The sequence below is a fragment of the Heteronotia binoei genome, chromosome 3, assembly GCF_032191835.1.
Source record: "Heteronotia binoei isolate CCM8104 ecotype False Entrance Well chromosome 3, APGP_CSIRO_Hbin_v1, whole genome shotgun sequence".
Taxonomy (NCBI): Eukaryota; Metazoa; Chordata; class Lepidosauria; order Squamata; family Gekkonidae; genus Heteronotia; species Heteronotia binoei.
In genome coordinates, this window is record NC_083225.1 from 76,052,600 (window position 1) to 76,066,786 (window position 14,187).

The 14,187-nt window shown below is 39.2% G+C and overlaps 1 protein-coding gene across 1 annotated transcript in view; it reads left to right on the top strand.

Moving 5' to 3' along the window:
• Positions 1-14,187, top strand: part of POLA1 (DNA polymerase alpha 1, catalytic subunit) — a 492,305-nt gene that overhangs the window by 329,108 nt on the left and 149,010 nt on the right. Inside the window, exon 35 of the mRNA XM_060234091.1 lies at positions 14,148-14,187. This exon is cut by the window's right edge and continues 77 nt beyond it. Coding sequence (XP_060090074.1) covers positions 14,148-14,187 — 40 coding nt within the window. The remainder of the gene's footprint in view (positions 1-14,147) is intronic.

Genomic DNA, 14,187 nt, shown 5'->3' on the forward strand with positions numbered 1-14,187 from the left:
CACATAGGCATACACCCTGCATTACACAGAAATATTACTCTCCCTCCACCATGTCATCACTGACCTCCAAATATATCTTTGAGTATATACTTAGTTCACTTCCTATCTCTGTCCACCCAAAGGGCATACTGCAGTACTGCCAGTTTCTGCAGTTGAAAAGGCAGGAACACGATGAATGCAAACATCTTTTTTTAAAAAAAACTCCACACCAATTCCCAAATGATTCCTCATCCATATTACTTCACTGTATTCTTGAAAATTTTCAAGCACACAGGACAACTTACATTCCAGCTCCTTTTGTATTTTCAAATGCATCAAAATGACCACATCCACTTCCTACTACTTTTATGCCTACAATCACTTCCCCAAACCCCACATTACTGCCACCTATACTCAAGCTTTCTCTCATCCCATTATCATTCTATTTACATAATATCAGACATATTTACTACATGATGACTATATGAGGGGTATGGCACTATGGTGTACCTGATCTATTCTTTATCACATATTCATTAGTATTATGACATAGAATCTCTGCAGTCAGTATGAAAAATCAAATATGGGAGAGAGGACGAGCCATTACTAACGTGCTGCTGCTTACTTTTGTTGTTCACATGCGCCTAAGCATAGTTGGGTGTGAATAATTTAAATCCAGGCTGAAATAAATAGGTTTAATTGTTGAGAAGTTAGGGTTGATTGGAATTCAAATGTAAATAAAATTAGTTTTGATTCTATTCAGGATACTTAAAACTGACCACCACAGCACTGGCCAAATGTTAGCTTGGAGCAAATCTAATGAATGTTTAGTAGCACTGAATATTAAAGAGTGAAAGAAACTTGAGTCTGTCTTTTGTTAAAATCTAAACATTTAACATTTGCAAGGGTGCCTACCTGACAGAAATTCTATTTTATTTAAAAATATGTACTTTTCCTTTCCAATTCCTGCTCAAGTGACATGGACCAATCACTATAGTTTAACAGAGCAAAACACAACACTTTTGAATACTATTGGGAAATATATGCCAATAAGAGATTTCCATTCTACATACTGATAAAGTTGGGTAGCAAATTCTACTCAATAGCAAATATATTGACACTTCAGTAGGGAATTTCAAAGTGGACAGAATTTCAATCCATTATCTCCTCAGTGACTAACCAGTTTTTTCCAGCTGTTCTAAGAGGACAAAACCTAAAAAACTCAAGACATCTGTATTGCTGCCTACCAAAATTAAGTCACCGCACTGCCCCTTTTGCAGGGGAGGCAGCCTTGGAGCAAGGCAGAGCAGCCCTGCTGCCCCTTCCACATGACCGGGTCCCGGGTGGGTGGAAGGAACAGCATGACAGCAACCTTTGCCTATCCTTCATTTAAAGACCCTCATGGGGGGGACAGGGCAGGGGCAGCCTGGAGTGGCAAAAACCCCAGCACCCCCCCACACACACTGGCCTGTGGAAAAATTGTATTCCATGAAACCGGTCCCTGGTGCCAAAGAAGTTGGGAACCACTGCTGTAGAGGCGAGACTCTATGGCATTGTACCCCACCAAGGTCCCTGTCTTCCCCAGGCTCAATCCCAACATCTCCAAGAGTTTCTAGCCTGACTCCAGTTAACTAATCTCCTATATACTTCTGAGCGCTGTCTGCATGGCCTGGCTCAGATACCAGAGGATTTTTTTTTTAAAAAAATAATAAATTACAGCAGTTGCCAGTGAAGATGCTTAGCCTTCTCCCTTAGAGATCCCACCTCCTCAAAACTACATTTCCCAGAGTTCCAAAGGAAAGGGAATTACTTAAAATGAATTTAAATCAGATAAGACAGCTGGGCTGGGTTCTGCCTTAACAAAGATCTGTTTCCCCAGTGACTACTTTGCTAAGCAGTGATGAGATTCAGTAGGAGATCTGCTAAAACTGACTCTCCTGGAAGCTATCACCTTTTACTGGGTTCAGAGTGCAGAGTCAAAATTTCATGGGTTTCTTTAAAGTTAAAAAAAAGTTCATGTCTGTTTGCTTTTTGGTTTTCAAGGTGTAATCTCATGGGAGGGATTGAAGTGCAGAGTCAAATTTCATGCTTTTTAAAAATATATAAAAGATAAATGTCATAATGCGGGTGTGATTTTCTTGATTTAATTTGTATGCTGCATCTTTGTGATAAACCAGAAACAATTTTAGGTGACAAACTACAAGATCTGTAATGCTTAGTATTTTTGAAATAAACTTGAAACATTTTTGAGTGATAAATGATGTATTTATTATTTTTAAGTATAAGCATAATGAATGCCTCACAAGAAAAAAAAACTGCCACACTTAAAAAATCCTGGCTACAGCCCTGCCATTGGACCATCTGCTTGGCTAATTCTGCTGTAGGGAACTTTTCAAAAAGTTAGGTTTTAAGGGCCTTTCATAAATCCACAAAAGGAAGTCCAATGAGTACAAATGGAAAAGAGTTGTGTTGTGAGTGGACAGGCAAGGGTTTGAGCCACAATCCTGAGCAGGATTTTTAGCTACTAGAGTTAAAAGAAGGTGGCTTTTCTACCTCATTGATAAAAGTTCAGCTAGCTGCCATCTTTGCTTAACATGACCCAATTAGAGAGTGGCCAGTTTTTCTCATTCCCGAATTAAAAAAAAATTACTTAAAGGTTTGCTTAACATGTTTTCAGCTGCTGTACTCCCAGTTCCCCAATGGAATTTGTCACTAATTCTATCAAAATTAATGTATAAACCATTAATCTAACATGGTAATTGGATGTGTAGTCCAGCATAACTCAAACAGGACACAGTATTTTATTCCAAGACACTGTAATGCTGGACAACACATCCAATTACCATGTTAGATTACACAGAGAAACCATTGAAATCCATAAACATAAACACACTTTCAACAGGAAGGAAGGAAGTTTAAAAATGAACAAGGCATGGTTTCCAGTCCTGAAAAACACAAAATGCCATACAGCTTACAACAGCACTACAGATAAGATTAGAATTTCAATAGCCAATCCATATACAAGAGAACCCTCTCAGGTAAGCTCCTCCATTAGCATGTCACATCCCAGGAAATTCCCACAAGATAATGACTCAGCCCTACCCCACCTGCCTGAGTAGATATAAATTACCTGCCTACCAACTTATTTTCAGTTTGACCTAGAGAGAACTCCAGTTTTCTGGGTTACACCTCTGAGGAAGCCAATCACAGTTGCTGGCAAAATATCAGGTCTCATAATGCCAAGACCATGGCCACACAGCCTGGAAAATCTACAATAACCAATTTCTTTTGATTTATTGACATTCATTATAAAAATCTCATGGTTAATACTTTGAGCCTAAGTCCCAGGGGAAAACATTAAATGACTGGGCGTTTTCTTCATACTTGTGATTAAGATATTCTTTGAAGTTCCTGTAAAGCAGAGATGTTCCACCAAACTATTGATTGAGAACAGCAATGGTCTTTCTCAGGCCTCAGATTCAGTGGGAGCTCCTTTCTGAGAGTTTCACCTCCTCCTTCTGCGAGTTCCACCTCCTTATCCATTGAATAGTATGTGCAGCTGCATAACAATCCCTGGATGAGCTCCACCACCTATTTTTCTACAAAACGATCCCTGGTCTTTCTATTATGGCTGGCAGCCTCTCCTTTTCCTCTCTCTTCTGACTCTGATCTGTATTTCCTCTTCCCCCTGCCCAGAAAGTGGCTAGGCAGTCCAGAAAACGGGACCCAAAAACAATCCTAGGACTATTTTTAATATGGTTTCTTAACTTTTATTAATCTTGTTGTATTTGAATTTTAATATTTTTGTACATTTGTTTTACGATTCCATGCCTCTATTGTTCATCACCAGAGACTGGCACAAGCTGGGATAGAGTGGTTAATAAATCAAATAATAATAACTTCATAGTTCTAGTACTGTTAAACTTGTTGAAACTTTATTTTCAAGTACCATACTAATAAAGGTATGAAGTTCTTTAGTTTCCAGTTTAATTGCAAAACTCATAGTATCATCAAGGAAATGAAGAGTTGACTTTATTTGACTTCAAAAGACAATGGCTATCAAACAGAAGTTAACAGTAATGCACTTCAGTACATTATTTGAAATGTTGCATATGTTGCATTTGATAAAGTTTTTTTTAAAAAAACTAATTAAGACCAGAAGCATAATTATAAAAGCAAAACAAGAGGCATAAAGGGCTACATATTTCTAATATGGCATTTTTTAAAAACAGCACTAATCAGATATTTACTTATGTGTTCTGTTTCCATACATAATAGCACCAGTTATTATTCTTTTTGTAAAAAGAGATTAGCAGTTAGTATGCACATATAAGCACAAATAAGTACTGAATACTGAGGTGACAAAGAAGAAAAGACCACTTTAATGTTAATTAAAATTTCTAGGAAGTCTAGACAAATTATATTATTTTCTACATGAATTAGAGGAATATTTGGTGTCTTTATCAATGATGTAGGTAGGTGTTTGCTTTACCCACAGCTGACTTAATGACTTTTTTCTTTCGCTGTCACACAGTTTTAACACATGGTGATATAAAATGTCTGCATTTTCTATGCAAAACTAAGCTGCTGTTTTAATTAGAAATATGAAAGCCTGGGGGGGGGGACAAAAAGGGGGACTGGGTAATTGATCGCCCTCCCCCAGGCCTTTTTTAAAATTTCCCAATGAAACATTTGAAAATCTGGGGGAGTACTGAAAAAAATCTTAAGAAATATTTTATTTTAGAATGAGTGAAATACTTTAAGGACAAAGTGGGCATGCCATAGACCAGGAGTGGCCAAACTGCAGCTCGGAAGCCATCCCTTTTTTTCAAGTAGGTCAATACAAATTGACAGCAGAATTCCAGGTTCCGTTGTCATTTGTTTGTTCTACTCAAAAAGGGAAGTGGAACACTGGAAAGATTTTTTAGAACCTGTAATCAACAAGTATTATATTAGTTGCATTTGGAAGACAAGCATAAAGAAACTTAAGGCAAGCATCAACGTGCTGCTGTGGACCGTGAATGAAACATTTATCAAGGTTTTTTTCATATCACCAAAGGGACTCAGAGAAGTGTCCCTGTAGATTCTTAGTAGTTCAGCATCCATTCAGTGGAGAAGCAGCTAATAGACGAAGTTTTCTCTTAGCAGATAGTTATATTATACTTTGCAGAAGTTATCAATAATGTGTCTAATTTCCACAGGGGCCATGGACAGACAGGACAATATTTCTACAAACCTAAAATAAGCTACAGGTTTGCATAAAAATCTGAAATCTAAAAAATCAAAAAGGGGGGGGGGGGTTGGACTTCCCAAAATAATAGATGAAGTACCTGCAGTTTTAAGAAATGAATGGCCATTGCTATGCAACTAAAGTCGTGAGATTTCCAGCCTTGGTTTCTGTCACCAAAAGGTGGACAGAGTAGGCAGGGCCCTTTCCAGAACTGTTTTGGTTTTTGAGGGAAGGATTCACCAGGGCCACAATCTGCAACTTGATACCATATGATTTCCATGACTCACCCAGGCCTCCTGTCCACTACTGTTCAAGAAAAGCCACATCACAAAAGCCAGCATGGTATAGTGGTAAGAAAAACTTGGATCTGTAACACTCAGGTTTGAATCTCCATTCTACCATGGAAACTCAATGAGTGCTCTTGGCTAATTGAACACTCTCAACTTATCTCACAAGTTGTTGTGATGGTAAAATGGAGAATGATGTAAGATGCTTTGGGTCCCCATTGTGGAGAATGGCAGAGGAGTATATATGAAGAAAATAAATAATAAATATAGCTGGAGATGGGCAGATAAAAGGTTGATTCTTTGGTAGGAGAGAAGGAAACAGGAAGAGGTTAGTATATGGGGTTTGTCAGGGGGAGAAAAAGGAAATAATGTGGGGAGGGAGAAGCAGGGGAACTGCCCCACATTTCATTCCAGATTTATTGTTATTATATTTATTAATTTGATTTCTATCCTGCCCTCCCTGCAACCAGGTTCAGGGCAGCTTACAACATAGAGGTTTGTTACAAACAAACCAACTTTAAAATCTGAAATGTCATTTTAAAAACCACAGTAATTGATGGTAAGGTGACATCAGGGCTTTTTTCTGAGCAGGAATGCATTTCTGGCTGGCTTGGCATCGGGGTGTGGCCTAATATGCAAAAGAGTTCCTGGTGGACATTTTCTACAGCAGGGGTGGCCGACGGTAGCTCTCCAGATGTTTTTTGCCTACAACTCCCATCAGCCCCAGCCAGTATGGCCAATGGCTGGGGCTGATGGGAATTGTAGGCAAAAAGCATCTGGAAAGCTACCATTGACCACTCCTGTTCTACAAAAAGGCCCCATGTGAAACAATCTTGATGTCAGGGGTGTGGCCTAATATGCAAATGAGTTTCTGCTGGGCTTTTTCTACAAAAAAAACCCTGGGAAAAAGTCATAATATCCTAGTTCTGTTTTAAAAGATATGAGTTCTGATCCATGGATTCCTGACTGTATAGATGCCTTTGCATTCAAGGGCAATTGAACAATAGCTCCCTTGGAGAGGAGAGGAGAGGAGAGGAGAGGAGAGGAGAAGCTACCTGGGAAATGAAGGAGATGGAGGTGCTGAAGTAAGCTGCATGAAATGAAATGGAGGCATGGTCAACAAAAAGGATAGTGGAAAGAGACCCATGTTGGACCTCAGAGCCCTGAATAAACATGTCTCGGTCAATGCTCCTTCTAAGCTGTGGAGTCTAGTGAGTGCAAATTCTAATTCATGAACAGTGGCATTAAATTTGTGAGTGAACAATTTGGCTGCTGCATAAATTAGTTTGCTCTGGGGCCATCCTTCCTGAGCTAAGACAAAAATGTACACTATGTCACAGAAGTGAGTACACCCCCTCACATTTTGTAAATATTGAAGTATATCTTTTCATGTGACAACAATGAAGAAATTACACTTGGCTACAATGTAAAGTACTGAGTATACAGCTTGTATAACAGTGTAAATGTGCTGTCCCCTCCAAATTACGCAACACACAGCCATTAATGTCTAAACTGCTGGCAACGAAAGCGAGTACACCCCTAAGTGTTAATGTCCAAATGGAGCCCAAAGTGTCAATATCTTGTGTGGCCACCATTATTTTCCAGCACTGCCTTAACCCTCTTGGGCATAGAGTTCACCAGAGCTTCACAGGTTGCCACTGAAGTCTTCTTCCACTTCTCCATTACGATGTCACATAGCTGGTGGATGTTAGAGACCTTGCGCACCTCCACCTTCTGTTTCAGGATGCCCCACAGATGCTCAATAGGGTTTAGGTCTGGAGACATGCTTGGCCAGTACATCACCTTTACCCTCAGCTTCTTTAGCAAGGCAGTGGTCGTTTTGGAGGTGTGTTTGGGGTCGTTATCATGATGGAATACTGCCCTGCGACCCAGTCTCCGAAGGGTGGGATCATGGTCTGCTTCAGTATGTCACAGTACATGTTGGCATTCATGGTTCCCTCAATGAACTGTAGTTCCCCAGTGCCGGCAGCACTCATGTAGCCCCAGTCCATGACATTCCCACCACCATGCTTGACTGTAGGCAAGACACACTTGTCTTTGTACTCCTCACCTGGTTGCCACCACACACGTTTGACACCATCTGAACCAAATAAGTTTATCTTGGTCTCATCGGACCACAGGACATGGTTCCAGAAATCCATGTCCTAAGTTTGGAGAGCCAGTTTGGTGTAGTGGTTAAGTGTGCAGACTCTTATCTGGGAGAACCGGGTTTGATTCCCCACTTGCACCTGCTAGCATGGCCTTGGGTCAGCCATAGTTCTGGCAGAGGTTGTCCTTGAAAGGGCAGCTGCTGTGAGAGCCCTCTCCAGCCCCACCCACCTCACAGGGTGTCTGTTGTGGGGGAGGAAGGTAAAGGAGATTGTGAGCCGCTCTGAGACTCTTCGGAGTGGAGAGCGGGATATAAATCCAATATCATCTTCATCTTCTTCTAAGTCTGCTTGTCTGTAGCAAACCATTAGAAGGCTTTCTTGTGCGTCATCTTTAGAAGAGCCTTCCTTCTGGGATGACAGCTCTGCAGACCAGTTTGATGCAGCGTGTGGCGTATGGTCTGAGCACTGACAGCTGGGAGTGTGGGTTGTTTAGTGTAATTTGCAACGTTAGTGTGACTAGTATAGCCACTGTTACTTTTCTGCCTCGTTCAGCTCTGTTCTATTCTGTTTTGTCATCGTATTTCTGTTTTGTTTTAATTTTCTCTCAATGTGCTTAATTTTAATTTGCTCAATCTGCTTAAGATTGAAACTGACATTTATTTGTTTACTAATAAAAATGTTGATTTTAACTTTTAATTTTAGGTCCAAGGCATGCTGTAGGTCTTACTACTGTGTATGTTCTACCTTGCCCATAGTTTCTGTGTTTGCAGATTTTTAACATGTTAGTGTTGATGTTAAAAAGGTAACGGTAGTCCCCTGTGCAAGCACCAGTTGTTTCCGACTCTGGGGTGACGTTGCTTTCACAACATTTTTGCAGCAGACTTTTTACAGGGTGGTTTGCCATTGCCTTCTTCAGTCATCTACACTTTCCCCCCAGCAAGCTGAGTACTCATTTTACTGACCTTGGAAGGATGGAAGGCTGAGTCAACCTTGAGCCAGCTACCTGAACTCAGCTTCCACCGGGTTTGAACTCAGGTCGTGAGCAGAGAGTTTGACTGCAGTACTGCAGCTTTACTACTCTGCACCACAGGGCTCTTAAGTATTGATGTTACTATTCAGTAAAAGGGAGCCAAATTAAACCTGCCTTGCTGTCTCAGACCTGAGAAGCTGGTAAAAAGAAATGTTGTTCTAAAGCAATAGAACCAAGTTATACACTTAAGCATAATAATTAGGGCTACCATAAAAAACATGCCCCACTAAATGAAAGCCTGGCTTTGGTCCCCACCAAATGAAAAATCCTGGCTATGTGCCTGTCTGAGTTGTCATTTTTTTCCCTTTAAGACCATGGTGGCATATCACCATAGTGATATCACCATAGTGGCAATCACCGCTGCATTTAGGGTGGGAGAATTGAGTTCTTTAAGATGTGACCCACCCTTTACCAAATTTCATGAAGACATGGTGGTCTTGTGGGCTAGCCTGTATTTCTTGCCCAAAGTGGTTTCTAGATTTCATATCAACCAAGATAGTTCTGCCAGTTGTTTCTTCTACATCCACTTCTGAACAAACTCTGCACACACTAGATGTCAGACAAGCACTCTTATGTATGTACAGAGCAGTTCAGAAAGGACAAACACCTTTTTATTTGTTTCAGAGGGGTTAATAAGGGGAAGGAGCATCACCTCAGTCAGTGTCTAGGTGAGTGGTGAACACTACCAAAACAGCATATAGTGCAGGTGGGTTGCCATGTCCCATTGATATCAGAGTGTACTCCATGAGAGAACAGCTTTGTCAGCAGCAGTTGCTACCTGGTCCACGCCATCCACCTCCTTCCGGCACTACTTCATGGATGTGGATGCTCATAAGCAGTTCTTCAGTCTGTCTTCTGCTAATCAGTCCACATCTGCCTCCTTGGCTAGTCTCCCATGTGGGATTGCACAGAAGCCGTGATGATGAAAATGGGTTACAGTTACCTGAAAGTTTTTCATTGTGGTCTTCTTTACAGGCACACATTTCTTCCTCCTTTCCCTGCTGTGAGCTGTTTATCATTTCATGTTGATTTTAGTTCTCATGGCAGTGAAGGGACGTTTGAGGGAAGAGTGTTTGTCTCTACCCTATGACCCTTTGGGCTGGAAAAGAGATACACTGAAGATAGGGGTTGGGAAGGAGCATTCTCTAGCTCTAGAAATATCTTTTGAAAGCTTGTTAGCTCTTCCATTGCTGGCCTGCGACTGCACAGTCCCATGTGTGCCTATAGAGAACACAACTTGCTGAACAACAGGTACAGGTCAGTGCAACCTTGTTTTCCTAACCCTCCTTCCTGGCTTATTCATATAGAAAGTTCTTCTATAGGCCACATGCCTTACTGTCTTGTTAAAAAGAGGTAAGAACCCAACTCAATCTGTTTAAAAGAAAAAAAAAACATTTTGTACTTTAAAACTTAAAAACAAAAAGACTACTAAAAGGAGTGAAGGACTGCTGTTAAGCTATAGTTTACAAGGTGAAAACATCATGGAAACTGGTGTAGGTCAGGGGTGGCCAACGGTAGCTTTCCAGATGTTTTTTCCTACAACTCCCATCAGCCCCATCCATTGGCCATGCTGGCTGGGCCTGATGGGAGTTGTAGGCAAAAAACATCTGGAGAGCTACCGTTGGCCACCCCTGGTGTAGGTTAACATGAAGTCTTAGTAGAGAGTCTGTAAAAAGAAGAGACTTAAATTATTTTGTGCAATTTGAGAGTATTAGAATGTGGGATGGTTCCCTGCTACTTGGTCAAGGCAGATAGATAAGAAGCTGGAACTCCTTGGCCTTCCTCTTTTGGGGGCTTATAACCCAACAAGAGTCATGGAGGCAGATTAGATTGAAGGTGTCCAATTGGGACAGGGCCAGTATAGCCACACATGCTAGGCAGGTATGCTCCTCTCTAGTGCTAGGAATCTCTCCATTGTTGACTCTTTCTGCATATTTAAGTTTTCTTACTATCCCTTCTCATAGGTTTGCTTTATTCTTACAAGACTAAATGCTCTACCATCTGTAGAATTAATGGGACATTTTTCACGAATTCCCTTTTCAGACAGGCTTTGTGCCTGTGCATCTGGGGAGATTGAGACTCTGACATACCTTCTTTTGTTTTGCCCTCATTGGTTAGCATTTAGATCTTAGTGGATATATCCAATCTTAACCAAAATATCACCTTCCATTGGAGACATGGGTGACCTCCTACTTAATGGTGGATATCGACCCTGAAATTCCAGTAGCTGAATACTTGGCAGTTATAATAGCATTGAAATGTAAATAATTGCTATATAGGAGAAGTTTTATTTGGTTTCCTGGATTCACAACTGTTAAACTTTGATCCAAATTCCTTTTAAAATTCCACTTGGAACTCAACTTTTGGAATGTTTTATAGTTTTAAACTTTTGGAAATTTTATGTATAACTGATTGATGTGTATTTGTAATTTGCTTAAATACACTTGAGACTTTTGGTCATATAAGTGAAATAAATATACAGACTAGTAATACTTTATGCATTGACCCTTGATGAGGAAAGGGGAAGGCGTTCCAGACAATACTGTTCTGTGTTTTTTTTTTTTAAAGTTTCTCTTGCCGGAGTGTTAGCTGTGTTCTAATAGTGTTTAATAGTGTTCAATAGCATTAGCTGTGTTCTAATAGCTTAACGATTAGAGAGACTGCATCACTACCATCTTGTTCCAGCTACACTGGCTTCCAGGACCTCACCTCTTGCATCTGCAGCCAGAGACCTGGATGAATTTTAAAAGTTTGGGTTATCATCTTTGAGCAAATAGGAACTATTTAAATTAGACAACTATAATTCTGGCTCTGTAATAACTTAGAAAAAATTATGGTCAGATATTTTGGCTTGAATTTCTACAGCTAAAGAGTTTAAAAAAAAACACCCCTTAATTTGCAGGGGTTGATAGAATGGGTTTTTTAAAATTATGTCCCAGTGTCAAAAGCACTTATTTTCCAAACTGATAAAAGATGAGCAGTTAATTCCAAAATATGAAGGCAAATGGAGATCAGCATTAGGATATGAAGTTATAGAAGTGGTTTGGGAACATGCATTTTCAATAGGATCAAATTTTACTATATGTCTAAACTTCAGAGGGAACATATGTAGTTAACTCCTAGGTTAATTGTCAAAATTTATAATACTAGTTTGATTTTATGTTGATTCTGTAGTACTGATTCAGTTGATTTCATCACCATGTGGTGGATATGTTTTAGGGCCAAGAAGTATTGGAAGATTTCCGTATTAATAAGTGTTAATAATGGAAGAACAATAGAAAATACTCCAAAATGTATGCTACTAAATTATATTACGATGATACCAAAGAGACTACATGTGACTGCATTGAACTTGATTACAGCTGTGTGTTTAACCTTTGCACAACACTGGAAATCTAAAGTGATGCCAGATATGCTTGAATTATTAGATTAAAAAAAAAGATTTACCTCATTAAAACTTACCTTTCTCCAAAGAAATGGAAACTTCTTAACTCTATGATCTGAATGGGTGACAGCTGTTGAACATATTCAGTTGCATCTAACAAACATTATGTAACTAATATTAAATTCACTTTGTCTTTCTTTGTAAGCATATAATAAATAAATAGTGGTTAATTTTAAAAAACCCTCCAATTAATACAATATATGTATTCTAATATATTTAGGCTAAATAAAACAATTCATAAAGTAGCTCACTTCATAAAGTCATGCTTTGCCTTTGGAGCTAGGAAACTTCTTCAAATAATTCAGTAACTTGCTGTTAAATAGCCTATAAAAGACTGTGCACTGGTTCTGTAATCCCTGCTTCAGACAGCTAAATTTAGACTGGAAAAAATAAGGACAACAAAGTATTGATCCATGGTATGGTAAATGAAACAAAAAGAAAACAGTCATACCTTCTAAGATCCCTTTTGTGACTCAGGTATCAGGCATTTGTCGAACTCATTTGTTATGAGGGACGTATCTGACATAAATGAGACCTTATCAGGCCGGGCCATGTGTGTCATAAAATGTAATGCCAGGTAGTAGAAATATAAACTTTATAAAGGGCACAGACAAACACAATTGAATATATATATTTTTTAAAAAACTAAAAGATTAGCTCTTTTGCAATATTTTGTTTATTTAACAATCTCTGATAACTGACACCTGAATTACTCTGAATTATTGCATCAGAATCTGGAGACTGTCTGTGCTGTAGCAATCTTGAGTATGTTGTTCAGGTGTGTGTGTGTGTAAATTGCAAACCTGCTTTTTATTGACATTCATTACAGAAATCTTATGGTCAATGCTTTGCGACTAAGACCCAGGGGGAAACATTAAATGGCTAGGCACTGTGAGCTTTTGTACATAATTGCTTCATGTGCTGGTCAGTCAATGAAGAAAATAAAGGCTTTGTCTGTAGCTCTTGTGCAATTGAGCAAGCCCGGCAAAGCAAGCAATAATGCAGAAGGCAGCAAGAGAGAGAGAAGAAAGTAGACGACTGTGATTGCTCGCAAGCCTGATAAGAACCTTCCGGGGGCCTGATCCAGCCCCTGGGCCGCATGTTTGACATCCCTGCTGTAGTGCGTATTATTGCTTTCTTTGTACAAATCATCCACAATTATTTAAAAATGAACTAATAATATTTTTCCTCTTGCTCATCCAAAAAAGATATTTGTCTTTTTTTTATCTTTACCATAGAAGCTTTTGTTGATGGTGGGTGGATCTCTTAATCCAGAGAATTGTACGAGATTACATCCCTACAATTGCTCAACTGTAACATATAAAGTGGCACAGAGTTCTAGACTGAGGACCTTATATAAAGTCTTCCTGAATTGTGATAAAACAAGAGAGTCTTGCAGACTTCTAAAATCTAATACATTAATCCTGGCGTAAAATTTTGTGTTTTATGACTGGAACTCACTTCATCATACACATCTACATGTTAATGCAGCTGGTGTCTGCGCTTATTCAAAGAGAGAGAAAGTAATGTAAATGAGCCAAAAGGCCTTGCAATCCAAGTGGTCCAGATGTCTTGTGACTCCACCATTTACTTTTTCTCTCTACCTTTATGTGTGCATGTGCATATGTATAGGTAAATTTTAGCTGCCAACTACAAACACTGCATTTGATGAAAAGGACTTTGGTACGAAAGTTTATGAATCTGTTAGCCCTTAAATGCCATAAAATCTTCTTTGTTGCAGCACTCTTATATGGCTGTTTTTCTAATACTGTGATAGATATTTGAAGTCACTTGTGTGGATAGACAGAGCAGGTTGTATTAAAATATGAATAATCATTACAGATTAGGAAAATCATCATTGTAATATTTATATTGTGCATTGTTTTTTTCAGTTTACCTTCCCGCAACATTGTCTGTTTACATTGATCTGTATTGTTACGTAGGAAGTTCTTCAGCTAAGAATGCATTAAAACTGCTATATAATATATCATGTGACTAATAGGTTAAACTCATTTTGGATGGAAATAAAGTTTGATTTTTTAAAAATTATTATTTTTATCCATAGGGTTGGTTGATATGTGAAGAGCAGACATGCCAAAATCGTA